At 43.3% G+C, this 18,340-nt stretch overlaps 1 protein-coding gene across 3 annotated transcripts in view; it reads left to right on the forward strand.

Moving 5' to 3' along the window:
* Prr14l (proline rich 14 like) overlaps positions 1-18,340 on the forward strand; it is a 74,393-nt gene that overhangs the window by 25,376 nt on the left and 30,677 nt on the right. For all 3 annotated transcript variants that reach the window (XM_038348211.1, XM_038348227.1, XM_038348219.1), the window contains exons 4-8: positions 4,614-4,667; positions 4,884-9,636; positions 13,992-14,063; positions 14,949-15,120; positions 15,751-15,857. In XM_038348211.1, coding sequence (XP_038204139.1) covers positions 4,614-4,667; positions 4,884-9,636; positions 13,992-14,063; positions 14,949-15,120; positions 15,751-15,857 — 5,158 coding nt within the window. The remainder of the gene's footprint in view (positions 1-4,613; positions 4,668-4,883; positions 9,637-13,991; positions 14,064-14,948; positions 15,121-15,750; positions 15,858-18,340) is intronic.

Genomic DNA, 18,340 nt, shown 5'->3' on the forward strand with positions numbered 1-18,340 from the left:
GAGCCTGTTCTACAGTGCATGTGTGCACGGATAGTGTGATAGTGTGGCGGTCTGAATGATATTGGCCCTATAGGGGCTCGTGTATTTAAACGCTTGGTTCCTAGTTAGGGGAACTGTTTGGGAAGGATTAGGAGGTGTAACTTTAATGGAAGAGTTATGTCACCGAAGATGGACTTTAAGGTTTCAAAAACCCAGGCCCTTCCCAGTTAGCTCAGTCTCTCTCTGCCTCCTACTAGTAGATAGGGATGTACGGTCTCAGCTACTACTCCAGCACCATGCCCGCCTGCCTGCCTGCTGCCATGTTCCCAGCCATTATGTTTATGGGCTCACCCTCTGAAGCTGTAAGCCACAATAAACTCTCTTCTATATTTGTTGCCTTGATTGTGGTATCTCATCACAGCAATAGTAAAGTAACTAAGATAATTTTGATAATTAATTTTATGGGATTTAGAATCACCATGGAAACAAATATGGGGATATCCATGAAGCATTATCTAAATTATACTAACTGAAGCAGGAAACCCACTCTACTTGTGGTTACTACCATTCTTGGGATAGAGTCCACATCTTAATGAAAAGGAGAATGTGCAGAACCGAGTACAAGCACTTACCATTCACTGCTTCTTGACTGGATTCAGTTTGAGCAGCCACCTCCACTTTTCCCACCACACGTTTCCTTCCCACTATGGTGGAACTGGGCACTCATTCCTTTCTTCCTTCCTTCTTTAAGTTGTCTGTGCCAGGCGTTTGTCACAGCAGCAAGACGAGGTTATTAATTCAGATCTTGAGGTAATATACTATGTTTTTAGTCGTTAAAAGGCAGTATCAATAAATGATTATTAACCCTTTATTCAGATTACTGTACTAAATAACTTTTTCTGTTCGAGGATCCCATTTGATCCTCATGTCATTTTAGGATTCTCCAGTTTGTGACAATGTTGGTGTTTGATGTCATTTTAGGATTCTCCAGTTTGTGACAATGTTGGTGTTTGGGGGTATATTGTAGACTGTGGATGTAGAAGTGAAAGAGCCCATCAGTAATATCAACAGTCACCTTCAGGAGGTGCTGTGTTACTCAATTATAGTCTCAGTCTGGAGACTGAGGCAGGAGGATTATGAACCTATATTGTTTGTTGTTGTTTTTCACTTTCCGAGACAGGGTTTCTCAGTGGCTATGGAGCCTGTCCTGGAACTCTCTCTGTAGACCAGGCTGGTCTCAAACTCACAGAGATCCGCCTGCCTCTGCCTGCCAAGTGCTGGGATTAAAGGGCATGAGCCACTACTATCTGGCATTTTTTTTGTTTTGTTTTGTTTGTTTTTTGAGAACATAAAGTGTAATTTTTTATTACATCGTATCAAAGAGGACACATGCTGTCAACATGCATTAGTGTTTGTTGGTTTTGGACCACTGCACAGTTATTCTCCTTTTTCACGCTTTAAACTCTTTTAAAAAAATAGAGATGGGGGGCTGGAGAGATGGCTCAGCGGTTAAGAGCACTGACTGCTCTTCCACAGGTCCTGAGTTCAATTCCCAGCAACCACATGGTGGCTCACAACCATCTGTAATGGGGTCTGGTGCCTTATTCTGGCCTACAGGCAGGATAGTGTAAAATAAATAAATCTTAAAAAAAAATAAAGATTGTTCAGTGGTTAGGAGAACTGGCTAATCTGCAGAGGACCCAGGTGTAGTTCCCAGAACCTACACAGTGGCTGATAACCATCTATAACTCCAGTTCTAGAGGATTCCATGCTTTCTGCTGGCCTTCTTGGGCACAAACGTGTACTTATGTATATACATTCAGGCAAAACACTCACATACGCAAAATAAACAAACAAATAAATGCTAAAAAATTGTCTTAAATTCTGCTTTAAAGTCTTGTGAAATGTTGAAATGTATGTGCATAAAAACAAATCACCTTAATGGGTCAGAGTATTGTTTTCTATTTAGCTGTGTACAAACCGCTTTCCCCATGCACCTTTTGCCATTACTACTTGAAAATCGCTGCTCCCCCGCCCCTTCCTAAGATTCTTGATAAAGTGGAGAATGGATGTGCTTCAGCAAATCTGAACTTCATTGCCTCACACAGAGGAAAACTACATCAGGTTGGGGGTGGATGAAGAATTTCTCATTGTTCCTGGATAGTAAGAGGGTATAGCTACTTTGATGCTAAACATATGATTTAATGATTTGTATAGCATCCCATAGAAAGATGAAATAAAATCATGAGGAGTGCTCAGGCTGAGACATTTATGAGTAGATTATTGTTTCGGATGATATGAAATTGGATTATTCCACAATACTTAGTACTGCTTGGGGAATTGGAGGTAGCCATTGTTAGTAATTGATATTTATGCTAAACATCTGGTACATTTTTATCCATCCATCCTAGAGGTCTTGGGGTGTCGTTTAATGGCAGAGCTAATTGTGTGTGCAATTCTGGGTTCGATTGTTAATACCCAGTTAACAAACACCAAGTTTTCCCTGTAGCCCATACTCCTAATGTTTTTAAATGGTGTTCTACACTTAGATACCATTTTAACTGTCTCATGTCCCGTTAGATAAAGAATCAAAGAGAAAAGACAGGCAGTTCTCCTAATACTGCAAGTACTGTACAGGCAGTGTTTGTGTGTGATAGTTAATTTCCATACAGCACTGAGGTGAGTGTATTTACCATGCTTTCTACAAAAGAAACTGAGGCTCAGAGAAGGACGCACGCTGGAGTTGCGGAGCTTCATAGTTCTGGCCGGCCTTGAATTTGTGCTGGCTTCCTGGCTCCCTCCTGCTGGCATCACAGGAGTGCCTGTCATTGTGTTCACATTCCGCACAAAAGGTGGGTTTTGTTGCTTGTTCCCTTGCTTTCTCACTTTCATAATGGCAGTCTTCACACTAACTTAGAACTGAAAGGAATGAACTAAACTTCCGTGTTCCTGTTACTCAGCTTCAGTAATGATCAGCCCAACCTTACAGAAAGGGAACTGGTTGTTTATTCTTTTCTTTTCTTTTCTTTTTCGTTATTTGTTTTTCTAGACAGGGTTTCTCTGTAGCTGACTATCCCAGAACTCAAGAGATCCACCTGCCTCTGCCTCACGAGTGCTAGGATTAAAGGCGTGTGCCACCACCATCTGGTTCAGCAAGGCAATTATTATAAGTCATTGGATTTAGGACCATTCAGCTTGTAGATTAACCTTAAATAAAGTTCTCCACATAACTGTTCTTTTTCTTTTTTCTTACTTGTTTTTGGTCATGCTGGGGATTGAACCTGTGATTTCACTAATGCTAGGCATGAGCTCGACCACTGAGCTGCAATCCCAGCTCCGACTGTTCCTTTTCAAAGAGCAATTTTATCTATAATATATCTAATTTCAGGTAATAAAATGATCATTGAATGAAAAGATTGTTGGAATTACAGTTTACTAGAGCGAGCTAGCTAGCTAGATAAGTAGTTTTATAATACCTAGCTCCTTGTGCTTGCTAGGCAAGTACTCTACCATGGAGCTTTAGTCCTAGCCCTCTGTTCAGCCTTTTTTTCCCCTCCTGTTTTTTTAGACAGGGTTTCTCTCTGTATCCTGGCTGTCCTAGGGAACTTGCTCTGTAGACCAGGCTGGCCTCGAACTCACAGAGATCCACCTGCCTCTGCCTCCCAAGTGCTGGGATTAAAGGTGTGTGCTGTAAAATTTTATTTTGTGTGCATTATTTTATGTGCATGCATGTCTGTGTGAGGGCATTAGATCCCCTAGAACTGGACTTACATACAGATGTGAGTTGTCATGTGGGTACTGGGGATTGAACCTGGGTCCTCTGGAAGAGCAGACAATGTTCTTAACCACTGAGCTGTCTCTCCAGCCCTCTTTCAGTTTTTTGTTTGCTTGTTTTTGTGGTGCCTGGGCTGACGTGGAACACACGTTGTGGCTCTTGACATTCAGTGGTCTTGCTGACCTGCCTCAGCCCCTAACTAGCTGGTGTTGCAAATTTGAACTACAAGGGCCTGCTAGTGGTGTTTTAAAATGGCAGCTTTTTTTTTTTTTTTTTTTTTTTTGGTTTTTCGAGACAGGGTTTCTCTGTAGCTTTGGAGCCTGTCCTGGAACTAGCTCTTGTAGACCAGGCTGGCCTCGAACTCACAGAGATCCGCCTGCCTCTGCCTCCCGAGTGTTGGGATTAAAGGCGTGCGCCACCGCCGCCTGGCCGGCAACTTTTTTTTAAAATAGTTTTTCAACACAGGGTTTCTCTGTGTAGCTCTGTATCAGAACTCACCCTGCAGACCAGGCTGACCTTGAACTTGCAGAGATCTGCCTGAAAATGGTGTTTGTAAGACTGAATGAATCATGCTCACATTTTCTGTTACTCAGTTATATAGTATCATCTGTGATACCAAGTAACATGTTGAGAACAGTGTTTTTTATTTTTCCAAAATTGGCTGCTTTTGGGGGACTCATTTTTATAGTTTGCAAAGAAGCAAAACGCTGGTATGGCTTACTGAGCTTTTTGATTATCTTTTCTGAGTTGAGTTTTCTGTTGTTGCTGTTGATGCATGATGAAATTTACTTTAGCTGGGACAGCTTTTTTATTTTTATTTTTCAAATTACATCTGATTTGAGTTTCTCTTCTGTAAAAGGAAATGTACACAGTACAACTGGACCTCTGCCAGAACCCATTGAAAACATACAAGGTATGCAAACCAGTGGTACTCTGGGATGATAATGACTGTGAGTCAGCATCCGTCAGCTGGGTGCAGTGAGCACCAGGAGTGGATAAAATCATGACCCCCGCCTTATGCTTTAGTTACCCTAGAACCTTCAGTCTCGTGGACCCTGAATTAATAAAGTGCTCTTAAAGAAAACCATGTGGAACATTACTAATTGTCTTTTTTGATTGTCATCACCAGGGATCTGTGCTGTTTCCACAATGAACAAAGGAAAGAAAGAGTTGTGTAACTTAAACCTTGTTTGTAAAGCAGATGACAGTCACCAACGGATTTTCAACCACTGTAGGGAAAACCCCGGTTCTGCACAGGACAGTTCCACCACTGCAGGGAGTGAAGAGTCTATAAAACCCGCCGAAGAAAATTCTAAAATTTTATATCTTACATCATATTCATCTGGCCCAAAATCCTTAGAAAAACGTGCGTTTGAAAGCAATGCTTTGGTAAAGGAATCTGCTGAAAAAATAAAAGAGGTTGATCAAAGCAAGAACTTCTCTTGTGGAGAAGAAAGAAAGGAAGAGAACCAGAGGTCCAGCAGTGAGAGAGGGGGTCTCCTTGTCAGTGCCACAGAACAAGAGCAGACTCTGGGACCCAGTAACCACAGCAACTACTGCACTCAGGCAAGTTCCTGTGCAGAGATCTGTAGTTCTATGCCTAATTCTTTTACTGAAGCCACAGAAATAATGTTTAAAAAGAACGATCTGAAAAAGACTTTAAACTTTCAAGGTAATTTGGTAAACTCTGAGGACCATAGAAAAACTGTCACTGATGTGAACCATCCTGAGAGACACTCTGAGGAAAGCGGGTTTCCCTTGTTGGTGCACGCTGAAGAACCAGAACAAAACCCAGTAAACTCCAGTGCACTGAGTGAAAAGATTTACAGTAAAGACTCTAAGTCTGTAGTCAGCGCCCAGAGAAATCTGGGTGACTCTCTGCCAACTAAAGCAGCATGCAGTGAATTTCTGTCTGGAAGAAAATCCCCTCAGAGTTTGATACCAGCAGATCCACTAAGTTCTGAACATAATGAGATATCAAAACCCAAGAAAAGTCCTGCAAAATTACCACCATGTCCAGAGTTTGTTTGCAGACCTGCTTCAGAAAAGCATGTGCAGGACTCACTTGACAACATTGCCCGTTTAGATGAACCAATCACTGCCTGTGAGATACGTGAACTTTCTTGTAACAGTGAACTGGTTGAACACAAACTAGAACATGAATGTGTTTTAAATCAACAAGTGTCCCTTAATTCTCAAGAGCATGTAACATTACCAACTGACTCTCTGCTAAATCTAAACAGAGAGATGCCTTCAGCAACATGCAGAGATGCTCAACAGAGCTGTCATTCTCTCAAGAACGGAGCAAATCTTACCACCAATACTCAAACCATTCCTGCTGAGACAAACTTGGAAGTCACATCTGCACAAGGTGACAGAACTTGTGAGGCCTCTTCCTGCAGCCACACCGTGAATCTCACAATAAGCCCAGAAGGGCAGAAAGAAATGACTGATTCAGGTATCAAAGATCTATACTCCCCGTTCCTCTCAAGTGTGAAAGAAACAGCTGGCTTTTCCTTTGTCACAGAATGTCAAAATGTTCAGTCTCAGGATATCTCCAGCTGTCAATGCATAACAAGAAATGCGTCTAAAGAGAACATGTGCTCTGCTTGTGCTGCTCTTGGACCCGGAAAAGATACCCTGAAAGCCAGCAACTGTAAAGTAAACTGTGGAAATGCACGGCATTCTAGCAGGCACTGCTTCCAAAGATCAGAAGACTTGGTGGAAAATAGCACCTTTTTGGAGAGTGAACCTGCTGGGCAGAAGACTCAGAGCAGCGTTCTAGGAGGCAAGGTTAGAAGTGAAATGGCAACAGGTGTGGCAGGTAGTAGAGTTTTGTTGAACACAACCACTCCCGCCTCCAGCCATGTGGAACGCAGTGAGGAAGTCCTGGGTGGAAGGAAGCAGGGTAGACACAGATGCACTGCAGTTTACAGCCACAGCACCTCTCCTTGTGATACACAGAAGCCGAGCCAATCTACAAACATTCCAAGTCCTGACACACTAGCGGACCAGTCTCTGAATGTTATTTCATCTCATTTTAAAGCCATGTACCAAGCAGCTCAAAGTCTTGACCAAAAAGCAGGTGAAGTCTCTGACTGTCAGAGAAACCAAAATAGTCCAGACAAATGCAGAAGTGAAGGTAAGCCAGCTCAGGAAGGACTAAGTGGTGACCCCCGAAAAACTGTCCCTGAGGTCAGCCACAAGGAAAAGGATTTGCTAGTCAGTTCAGGCAGTGAAAACCCTGTGATTTGTGGTAGTTTAGAGAAAAGCGATTCCAAAGGAGCCTTTGAAAATATCCCTGGCTCGGAAGCACTGGTATACAGTGTGCTAGATGTGGTATGTCCTGACTGCACAGGTGAGCCTGCAGAGGCTGTGCTGGACGCATCTAGTCCAGCTGGTCATTCTACAAGGCGAGATAGACTGGCATACCATGAGTCCTTAAGGACCACCGCACCTCTTCGAGGAGAACTGAATGTTGTGTTTATAGGAACAACTGACCAGGACTCGGGACTCTCGAGTGCTGCTGCTTCTACAGTAGACTGCCCTGAAATACTGAAATCACGTGAAGAAACAATATGCGGATTTCTAAAAGACTATGAAATGGAGGAGTGTCCAGACTCTGCCACGGATCATGAAGTAGAATGTATTACCAATCAAGAGCCAAATGTAAGAGCGCTGGATAAAGGAGGTGTGTCTTTAAATTATATTCATTGTGAGAATCAAGGGAAAGGAAAATCTGTGATAGAAGGACTGAGAATAGAAGCAAATTCTGAGTTTGGTGAGAAGAAAACCTTTGGATTATCCTCAAAAGACTCCAAATCTTCTAGGTGCCGAGGTTCTATTGAGATGGCACAGTCCCATCTTTCTTCTCAAAAACATTCACCAGCTGGTGTTCTTGGTGAAAAGCCTAAATTGAAGCATCTCTTTAAGCCCAAAGATGGTGAAATCCTTCATGAAAATATCAAGAATTGCACAGTCCAGTCTGACATGAAAGAAGGAATACCAGCGAATATAGGTAACGCTAGTGAAGGAGATGGCACGCATGTCAGTGTAGACACCAGTGTTTGCAAAGCTTGTCATTCGCATGAGAATTCCATAGATAAGTGTTTGCCTTTGATAATGGTAACAGCAATTAAACAGAATAAAGAAGAAACTGAAGAACATCAGAAGGAGCCACTGGGTCACTTACCTGTTGGGGAGGGGTCCGAGGAGACCATTACCAGAGACAGTCGTGTTAATTTTCCTAAGAGTTATAAGACCCATTTGAAATGCCAGAGTGTGCAAGATGTTGCTAAAAGCCCACAAATCCAGAGAGTTGAGCGTGCTGTGCCAAAGGACGAAAATCCGTATCAAAAGGGTACACATGCACTGCTGGAACAACACGCGTCAATGAACATGCTGTCAGATGAGATGCAAAGTAAGAAACCTGTGACTGTCCAGAGTGAGTCCATCATAATGGAAGAAGTCACCCTAAGAAAGCCAACCAAGAAAAAAATGGCTAGACAGCTTCAGAGGTTGGAAGACCTAAAAGAAGAAAGCTTATGTCACCTGTTAAAGAAAGACACCTTATGCACAGGTCCTCGGCTTCCTGGTACTTCTTGGAAAAAACGGGATCCTAGCGCTGCTAGAGGTGGTCAGATCCATGGTGCCTTTGTGACTCTGTCACATCAGCAAAGATTGCTTCCCGTAAAGAAGCAACCTCATCGGACATGTAAGAGAATTTCCTGCCCAGAGCTAGTCACTGTGCAGAGAAAAATAACTAAAGTTAGAAATTCTGATTGTGGAAAGAGTTCCTCTAATCCCATTCCCACAAAAATACACAGACTTCTCAGCCCGTGTGCCGTGCCTGCCGCACCATTGGAACCTGAAGCAGTACCTAGCAAGAGCTTGTGTAGCCACATACCAAAGCCAAAGGCTACTCTGTGCCATCCCTTGAGCCCGAGTTGTAGGAAGCCTACCAAAGAATCAGCCTTACTAAACAAGCTGTCTGTCCTTGCCTCCAAACTGGTTCTGGCTACAAAGCCCCAGAAACTCAGATATCAGCGGTATTCCTCTTCCCTTGTTCCTTTGGCTAAAAGCTACAAGCGCCTCAGATATAAAAAGCTCCTAGATGGATTTTCATATAACGCAATGCAGCTGGACCCATGTTTGGCAGCTACTGGACGGGATAGGAGGTCTAACAGTAAGCCCTTGGCACTTTATTCTCTTGAAGCTGTCAAAATGAGCTTCATAGATCTGAGCAACAAGATGCCATCACTGCTGTTTGGTACCAAAATCTTCCCATTTTCCTTCCATGTGAAATCAGCATCCAGTTGCATGGTTGAGTCCTCCAGGACTTTTCCTGAGCACTGTGCTCCGTCGAGGCTTGCCTTAGCAGAGACCTCCCAGTGCTCATCTCCACCTCCCAAGTGGACCTTTTCTTTCTTCATGTCCCACGGTTGCCCTGGGATGGCTACATTCAGGGAAGATACTGGCCTCTGTCGTCAGACACACACTCAGGCTCCTCCGCAGACTGCAGCTCCTCTCCAAGACTATGGAGGCACTGCCGTAGTCCAGACCGGAGCAGACTGCTCAGTCCTTGGCCTTCACACACTTCTAGCACTTTGTTCACCGGGATGTTACCGAATCTGGACAAAAAGACGGAGCTTCACCAATCACATGCCTGCCATGCAGAGGCTCTTCTTGACCCAGTTTACACAGGGCTTAAAAGGGTTAAGGTCTCCAGCCTCTCTAGCAGACAAGGTCTTCTGCTCTCTGCCCTACTCATTGGGCCGAGTGTTGTCCATTTGGAGCCAGCATGGACCCTCCTATACCTTCCAATTGCCCGCTCTTCATTCCACTCACAGCAAGCAGCAGGAGAGCCTGAGCATCTTGAGCAGGTAAGAGCTCGTCATCTCTTCTTTCAGCGTATTCCATGTTTGTCTCCTGCCGATGGGAAAAGGAGAGGCGGCAGGTGCTGGAAATGCAGGGCTGTCTGCTAGGGGCTTCCTATGTTTACGCTTGTTTACCTTGAGAGAGTGGAACAGTAATTCTTGGCTACAGAGCCCCTAATTTGCCCATAGCATCGTCTGGTATCTTGCACTATTTTTCCAGTTTTGCTCCTCGTGCCATAATCTTTTTTTCCCCCCTTGAGACAGTGTCTGTATGTAACTGCTGTTGTGGAACTCACTATATAGACCAGTCTGGTCTGCCCTGCCTCTCATGTGCTGGGATTAAATTTATATACCACAGTGCCCAGTGTATGCCACCATCTTCCATTGTTGTTTATTTGTGGCACTGTCTCAGGCTGGCCTGGAACTCAAGAACATCTTGGATTGCAAGTATGAGCCGTCATGCTTCAGGGGTTCACATTCCATGCCCTGGGATGCTTTGGGAACTTAAAATTTATAGTGAAGTGGACAGAAGTTCTTACGGTTTCACTGTTGGAGTTAAGGAGAACAATTTGATGATTATTATTGAATCTTCTAAATGAAAATAGGAGAGGACTGGACCAGGGTGTAGCTTAGTGGTAGAATTTTTTTTGTTGTTGTTAGTATAAGACCCTAGGTTCAGTCCAGCTTAGAGAGAAAAGGGGGTAGGAACTTAAGGTTTAAAATTTCCTGTTATTAGAGTTTCTAGGAGATGAGAGTATAGCTTATGTGGAGTACATGCTTAGCATGAGTTAAGATGCTGGTTCAACCCCCTACATGAAAACAGCCTTCAAAGAATTGTCTTAGATAAATTTTTCTACTGAAATTCTTTAGATGAATAGAAACTGTCCTTATTAATTATCTCTTGCCGTTGCTACAGTTGAATTTTTTTTTTTATTTGTTTATCCATTTACTTTTGGTTTTTCTAGACAGGGTTTCTCTGTGTAGCCCAGGCTGTCCTGGAACTCACTTTGTAGGCCAGGCTGACCTCGAACTCACAGAGATCCGCCTGTGTCTGCCTCCCAAATGCTGGGATTAAAGGTCTATGCTATCACTGCCCAGCTACATTTGAAATTTTTAGCAGTAATGTTTCAGATCAAATCAAACCCATCCAAAACCTGGTATTTCAAAGCCAAGCTGCTGAGGCAAGAAGATTATAAGACCAGTTCAAGACCAGTTTGGGCTAAGGAGTTAGCTGTTGTCTCAAAAACACGTTAAAGCAGCAGTTACAAGGATTCCAATTTGGTTTCTCTCAACTCCAGTCCTGTAACTCCAGTTATCAAGGATATAGCTAACACCTTTGTCTGGCTTCTGTAGGCACTGCATACATTTGATTCACATACATACATGTAGGCAAACACCCATATATGTAAATCAATCTTTTCTTTTTCTTTTCTTCTCCCTCCCCCTCTCCTCCTCTCTCTCCCACTCTCACTCTCTCTCCCTCCCTCCCTCCCTCCCCTGCTCTGTCTGTCTTTCTTTCTTTCTTTCTTTCTTTCTTTCTTTCTTTCTTTCTTTCTTTCTTTCTTTCTTTCTTTTTCTGTTTTTCAAGGCAGGTTTTCTATAGCACTGGCTGTCTTGAAACTCATTCTCTATAGACCAGGCTGGCCCAGAACTCACAGAGGTCCACCTGCCTCTGCCTCTCAAGTGTTAGGACTAAATGTGTGCACCACTACAACTAGTTATGTAAAATTATTAAATTCATAAATAGATAGACAGATGGATGGACGGACAGACAGAAGGACGGATGGGGTACCTCCTGGCAAGATGGTCCAGTGAGGAAACCACCAAGTCTGACAACCTGAGTTGGATTCCTGGAACCCCCATAGTGAAGGAGAAAAATGAGAAGTTGTCCTTTGGCCTTCACACACATGTCATAATATACACATAGTGAGCTCACAAATACATAGAAAATAAACATTCTCAAAAAAATTTTTAAATAATGCTGGGCTGTGGTGCACACCTTTAATCCCAGCACTTGGGAGGCAGAGATAGGTGAATCTTTATAAATTTGAGGCCAGCCAGGTCTACAAATGAGTTTCAGGACAGCCAGGGCTACACAGAGGGAACCAAAAACCAAAATAAATAAACTAAAAAAGTATCAGATTGTTTCACTTGGTGGCATGCTGCTTGTATTGTTTAATATTTTGGTCTGCCGCTAGTATGTAAGTTGTCATTAATTGCTCTGTGCCACAGATCTGTGGAACACAGCTTTAATCTGTGTTGTATCCCCTCCATCCCCACTCTTTCTCTTTCTTTCTGGTAGCTAATGATGACCTCTGCCTTACTACAGCAGCCCCAACTCCGGATCCTCCACCCTCCCAAGTGCTGGGGTCCAGCCCTGACCACCCTTCACTGTTCGTTCTTTACATACTGTGTTGTCTTCAGGATGTGAGCCTTCGCTCCTTTTCCCTTCCAGAACGCTTTCTACTTCCTAAGACAGTTTTCCTCCTCACTTTCTATATGTGGAGTTTTACACATATGTAACCAAGAACTTGGGATGTTGTTTTATTTCAGGTGGAAGGTATTTCAGGTGGGTAGTGTTGCTATGGACTCTACTCACTGACTCCAAAAGTGACTTAAAATCATATGCCTAAGCTCACTTAATTTTGCTTTGTTTTGTTTTTTGAGACAGGATTTCTCTATAGCTTTGGAGCCTGTTTTGGAACTCACTTTGTAGACCAGGCTGTCCTTGAACTCACAGAGATCCTCCTGTCTCTGTCTCTCAAGTGCTGGGATTAAAGGCATGTGCCACGACCACCCAGTTTTTTTTTTATTGTTTTATTAAACTTATTTATGAGCTGCATGTGGTGGCACATGCTTTTAATCCCAGCACTGGGGAGGCAAAAGCAGTCAGATGAGTGAGTTCAAGGCCAGCAGCGTGGTCTACAGAGTGAGTTCCAGGACAGCCAAGGCTACACAGAGACACCTTGTCTCAAAAAAAACAAAATAAACAGAGATGATAGATGGACCACTTTTCCTTCCTGAAAAAGCAAAGCAACAAAACATTTCACTTATTGCCGGCAAAATAAATTAATAGCCCTGAAAACAATACTTAAATCAGTTTAATTTCCATAAAGTATTTTCCCTCCCACTGTGTGTGTGTGTGTGTGTGTGAGAGAGAGAGAGAGAGAGAGAGAGAGAGAGAGAGAGAGAGAGAGTGTCAGAGAGAGAGAGAGAGAGAGTCAGAGGACAGTTTTGGTGTGGTCTCGCTTTCTACCTTTGTGTGTGTTCCAGAAATCAGCTAGGCTGTCACGTGCATTGTCGAGCAGTAAGCGCTGCTACCTGCTAAGCCACCTTGTCTGCCCTGGTTTTCTATTTTGTTGAGACAGAGTCACCTGTTATTTAGACTGGCTTCAAACTCAGTATCTTACAAGGCATGACCTTATAATATTTTTCCTTGTATAGATACTTCGTTGTTGTATTTGGTTTTATGTCTAATTTTTAGAAACATTTGTTGTATGTGTGCGTGTATGTACGTACATGTGTCGTGATGTAATGTGGAGGTTAACAAAGTTTTAGGGAGTCCATTCTTCCACTCTGTGAGCCAGAGTTTGAGCTCAGGCAGTCAGGCTTGGCAGCAGCCCTTCTAAGTATGGACCAACTTATGATTCCTTATGTGTGAAATTGTAAAGAATTTTTTTTTTTTTTTTTTTTTTTTTAAAAAAAACGCTTAGACTTTTTTTTTTTTTTTTTTTTTTTTTTTTTGGTTTTTCGAGACAGGGTTTCCCTGTAGTTTCTAGAGCCTGTCCTGGAACTAGCTCTTGTAGACCAGGCTGGCCTCGAACTCAGAGATCCGCCTGCCTCTGCCTCCCGAGTGCTGGGATTAAAGGCGCGCGCCACCACCGCCCGGCTTAGACTTTTTTTAAAATTTTATTTATTATAGTGTTCTGTCTACATGTTTGCCTGAATGCCAGAAGAGGGCACCAGATCTCATTACAGATGGTTGTAAGGCACCATGTGGTTGCTGGGAGTTGAACTCATGACCTCTGGAAGAGCAGTCAATGCTTTTAACCTCTGAGCCATCTCTCCAGCCCTGTAAAGAATCTTAACATGTGTATTTACCAACTTAATTAAAAGGTTTAAGTCCCAAAGTCATTCTTGCTCCTGTCCTTTCTTTTATGGTCCTCTACTTTTCTTGATACTTTCTCCAGTTAAATTAGGAAGCACTCTCCTGTTAGCCTTCTCCTGCCCAAGGCCAAGCACGTGAGCGTGGTTCTTGTTTCTTGGCTGCACCGTGTTCCAGAGCCTCAGGTAGCATCAAAACCTTTGCTGTTGCCCCACTCGCATAACCTGCTGCTTTGTGCTTGTGCTTTTTACTTCAGCCACAACACCATACCAAATGTGCCTCTTCCAGGCATGGGAGCTGTCCACAGCACCAACAGCAGTCACCTGAGGTAAGCCTTGGCACACCGGCTTCAAGTGTGGATGGGTATGTGAGAAAGGTCAGGGAGAAAACATTTATTCTAGTGTTCTTAGATCGCATGGGTCAGGCATGTCACGACTCTTAACCTCTTGTCTCATTAATCTTAGTATTCATAGGTCTCAGATTAAACACTTCTGAGATTCAGTTGTATTTTATATCACATAACAAGGAATAGGGTTGTATAATTAGCACCATTTATTTAGCACAAAATTCAGTAGCCAGTTTACTAGTATCTCAAGCTGTTCCAAGTCCTGCCGCTTCACCAGCCTCAGTCCTGGTCCCTGAACGGGGCTGGTCTCATCTGAGCAGCGTTCATTTGTCTGTTCACTGACTCTCTCCTCTCCAGTCTCCACTCAGTTACACATTTCTTTATAAAACTGCTCTAACCCCTGGAAAGGACTGACCACATTCTCGTAACTTTGCACATGTGTAGAGCCAGGTTGTGTCTGGAAGTAACTAGAAAGCAGGTGGCTCAGAAATAACGTAGGCTGGTGACAGACTTCTCAGTAGGTTCGTTGCCTGCCTTGCGAGCGTGAGAACCTGAGTTTCGTCCCCAGAACCCGCATCAGTAGCCTGCGAGGTGGCACACACTGGTGATTCTAGCAGGGAGAGACAGGCAGGTCCTGAGGCTCACTGGCCAGCCAACCTAGGCCACTTGGTTATCTTTAGGCTAATGAGAGACTCCATCTCGAACACAAGATGGATGGGACAGCCGAGGAAAGACATTGTCTTAAAGCTTTTTCTTGGCCTCCACACACACAAGGACATGCACATGTACAGAAAAACTAAGTAGAAATGCTGGAAGGAGAAAGCACGCCTTACAGATTTTATCGTCATTCTGTCTCCATGGTGCTAGGCTGGAGCCTGTGTTCCCTGCCTTGGTGCCAAAGGCTTGCCTGGTGACAGAACCAGCTGTCAGCAAGCTCCTGCTCTCAGCCTCTGAGTTCCAGGTACCTGGGTTTGATGAGCTGGGTGACGTGTCAGCGGCATGCCCCCGACCACAGAGCAGCCCTGCAGAACAGAAAGAGGTAAGTGCAAAGTACCAGGGTCTTGGGTGGCGGTGGCTTTGGGATTTCCATTGTTAACTCCCATCACAGGGTCGGTGTAGACTTGACTCTGGCCTTGGCTCAGTAGCTGGAAGTTCTAAGGTAGGAATTTTCCTGCTTGGCCTGTAAAGGAGACGGTGAGTTTATGGGGTTGTTACCTTCATTTCAGTTTCTTTTCCAAGATGTGGGGTCTTAACTGTTTTCTCCTCACTGCCTTTCAACTTCTGAATTCAAGTTGTCCTCCTGCTCCACCAGGCGGGAGCAGGTTATCTTAGTCTGTATTTTTTCCAGACCCTCTTTTCTCAGCGACAGCTATGGAGAGACTTGGCCCTAAGAGTCACTTTGTGCATTGAAGATGAGTAAATGATAGTGTCCTGTAGTTCATAGCATCACCTGTCTCCGCTGATTGAGGACTTTGATTTGATTATCTCATTCAGAACTGTTCAACTCTGTGTATAGTAACTGAAAACGCCCAGAGGAGGAAGGGGAAGTTTGTCATTCGCTACTTTTCAGGCTTATCTGTAAAGTGAGGAAGCAATGTTTTGAATATAAGGGCTTTATTTTAAAATGACTTAACATTTTGCCTATTTTTATTTTAACCCTTAAAAACAGGCTGAGCCAGAGAAGAGACCAAAGAAAGTCTCACAGATTCGCATCCGGAAAACCATTCCTAAACCAGATCCCAACCTTACCCCAATGGGCCTGCCTCGGCCCAAAAGGTGAGCTTTTTTAATGCAAAGTGGGTTCACTGTCTTGGAAAATTGCCAAGCAAAGCATACTTGTCCTTAAAGTGATCACGTAATCCGAGCTATGTTTTTACTTCTAGGAATTTATGCCAAAGAATTCATTGATTATATGGTTAAATGTTTAAGTGCAAGATATTTTAATACAGTGATCATTTTTATTGTTCTTATGGTAGGTATTGTATGTACATAATCATAGCTTTAATTTCAGTAAGAATTCAACCATTGAGAGACCAAAGCAGGAGGAATAGCTTTGGGTACAAAGTCAACCTGAGCTACAGTGTAAGGTCCTCTCTCAAAATAAGCAAAAGAAAGGTGCTGGAGTTCCATGATAAGACTCTGTCTAAAAAGAAGACAACAACAAACCCACATACAAACCAGAAAAAACAATCTATTTTTAAAAATTTTTTTAGGCTTATTGATTTAATTGGTATGTGTATGTATGTATGTGAACCACTTGTGTGCCTAGAGCCCTTGAAGGTCAGAAAATAGCATTGATCTGTGACTGGAATTATGTATAGTTTATGGGCTATCGTATTCGTATGGCTGTTGGGAACCAACCCAGGTCCTGTGTAAGACAAGTGTTTTTAACCTGAGCCTTATCTCTAGTTCCCCAATATACTTTTTTGTTTTATTTTGTCTTTTGAAACAGGGTTCTCTGTGTAACAGCTTGGCTGTCCTGGAACCTGTTTTGTAGACCAGGCCGGCCTCAAACTCACAGGGATCAGCCTGGCTCTGCCTCCTGAGTACTAGAATTAAAGGTGTGCCCCACCATGCCCAGCCCCTGAATATACTTTATATTGGGTATTTTAAGTTGGGCATTGTGGTGCCCTCCTGTGATCCCAACAGTTGGGAGATGGTAAAGGAGGAAAAAGAGTTCAAGATCATCCTCAAAGTTCTCCAAACCTCAGTTCTTATGCCCCGAGTTCCAGGGAATTTTTCATTGGTTCCCTTAAGTAACTTAAATTAATTAACCTTCGGAGCTTCTGATAGTTTTATCTGTTGGCCAAGGACGTACCCCAGTGGGAATAGTGCTTGCTAAAGTCTCAGGACCTGCCTGACTGGTCTTCCTATACAGCCCAGGTTGGCCTTGAATCCGTAATTCTTCTGTCTTAGCCTCCAAATGCTGATATTACAGATATATGTAATATCTTATGCTTATTTTGGGGGGTGGGGGGTGGAATGGGGCTTGAGACTTGTTTTCTCTGTGTAACAGCCCTAGCTGTCCTGGAACTTGCTCTGTAGAGCAGACTGGCCTCAAACTCACAGCTTTCTGTGTAACACGAACGGGGCCTGCTTGTTGTGGGGGGTTTGTCTCACCCGGACCCCCACAACTGTTTAGCCCCAAAGAAAATCACACATAGGTCTCCATAAATTATAAGCTGATTGGCCCATTAACTCTAGCCTCTCACTGGCTAACTCTCACATCTTGATTAATCCATTTTTTTGATCTATGTTAGCCATGTGGCTCAGTACCTTTTTTAGTTGTCAGGTCACATCCTGTTGCTTTGGTGGTCTGGGCAGGAGTGGGAGGAATCAGCTTTCTCCTTTTCCAGAATTCTCCTGTTCTCATTGCTTCATTTCTACTTCCTGTCCGGTTTTACCGCCTATACTTCCTGCCTGGCCAATCAGCGTTTATTTAAAACATGATTGACAGAATACAGACAATTCTCCCGCACCATTTCTGAGTGTTGGGATTAAAGATTTGCGCCACCACCGCCCGGCACTATCACCTTCTTTATTAACTACCCTCTTGTGCTGCCTTGAGAAACGCTTGTGTGTCTCAGGTGCCCCACATTAAGTGGTGTTCACTATGAGAATGGCTTAACTTCTTTTACTGTGTGCCTGATATGAAAGCCTTGTTGATAGAGATAAGTAATTGGGAACAGAAATGATACACTAGCCTGTCTTCATTGTTGTTGTTATTAATTTTGTATTTGTATATAGAGTAATGTGACTCATCATGGCATGGTTATTTGTTTCTTTATACTTCCGTTAGCATTCATTCCCCTCCAGTACCCCCTCTTGTACCCAGCTGGCTCCCTGCTCCCCCAGGAAGCCCTCCTTCTGACTATTATTTCATTACTCACATTCCTCACAGTCTCATCCTCTCTCAGCATCTCCTTTTTAGTTTTATGGCCCTCATTTGTAATGTGACGTGTGTGTTCTGCATTCAAGGGAAAGTCTGGTATTGTCTTTGACAGTCTGGCTTATTTTGCGTAATGAATTCCAGTTACGTATGTTTTTTCTTTAGTCGGCTTTTTTTTCTTTAGATCGCCAGCTCATAGAAAAACAACATAAAGACTTAATATTAATTATAAAAGCTAGGCCTATAGCTTAGGCTTGTTTCTAACTAGTTTTTGTTGTTGTTGGTTGGTTGGTTGGTTGGTTGGTTGGTTGGTTGGTTGGTTGGTTGGTTAGTTTTTTAGAGACAGGGTTTCCCTGTAGTTTTGAAGCTT

The sequence above is a fragment of the Arvicola amphibius genome, chromosome 1 (genome assembly GCF_903992535.2).
Source record: "Arvicola amphibius chromosome 1, mArvAmp1.2, whole genome shotgun sequence".
NCBI lineage: Eukaryota > Metazoa > Chordata > Mammalia > Rodentia > Cricetidae > Arvicola > Arvicola amphibius.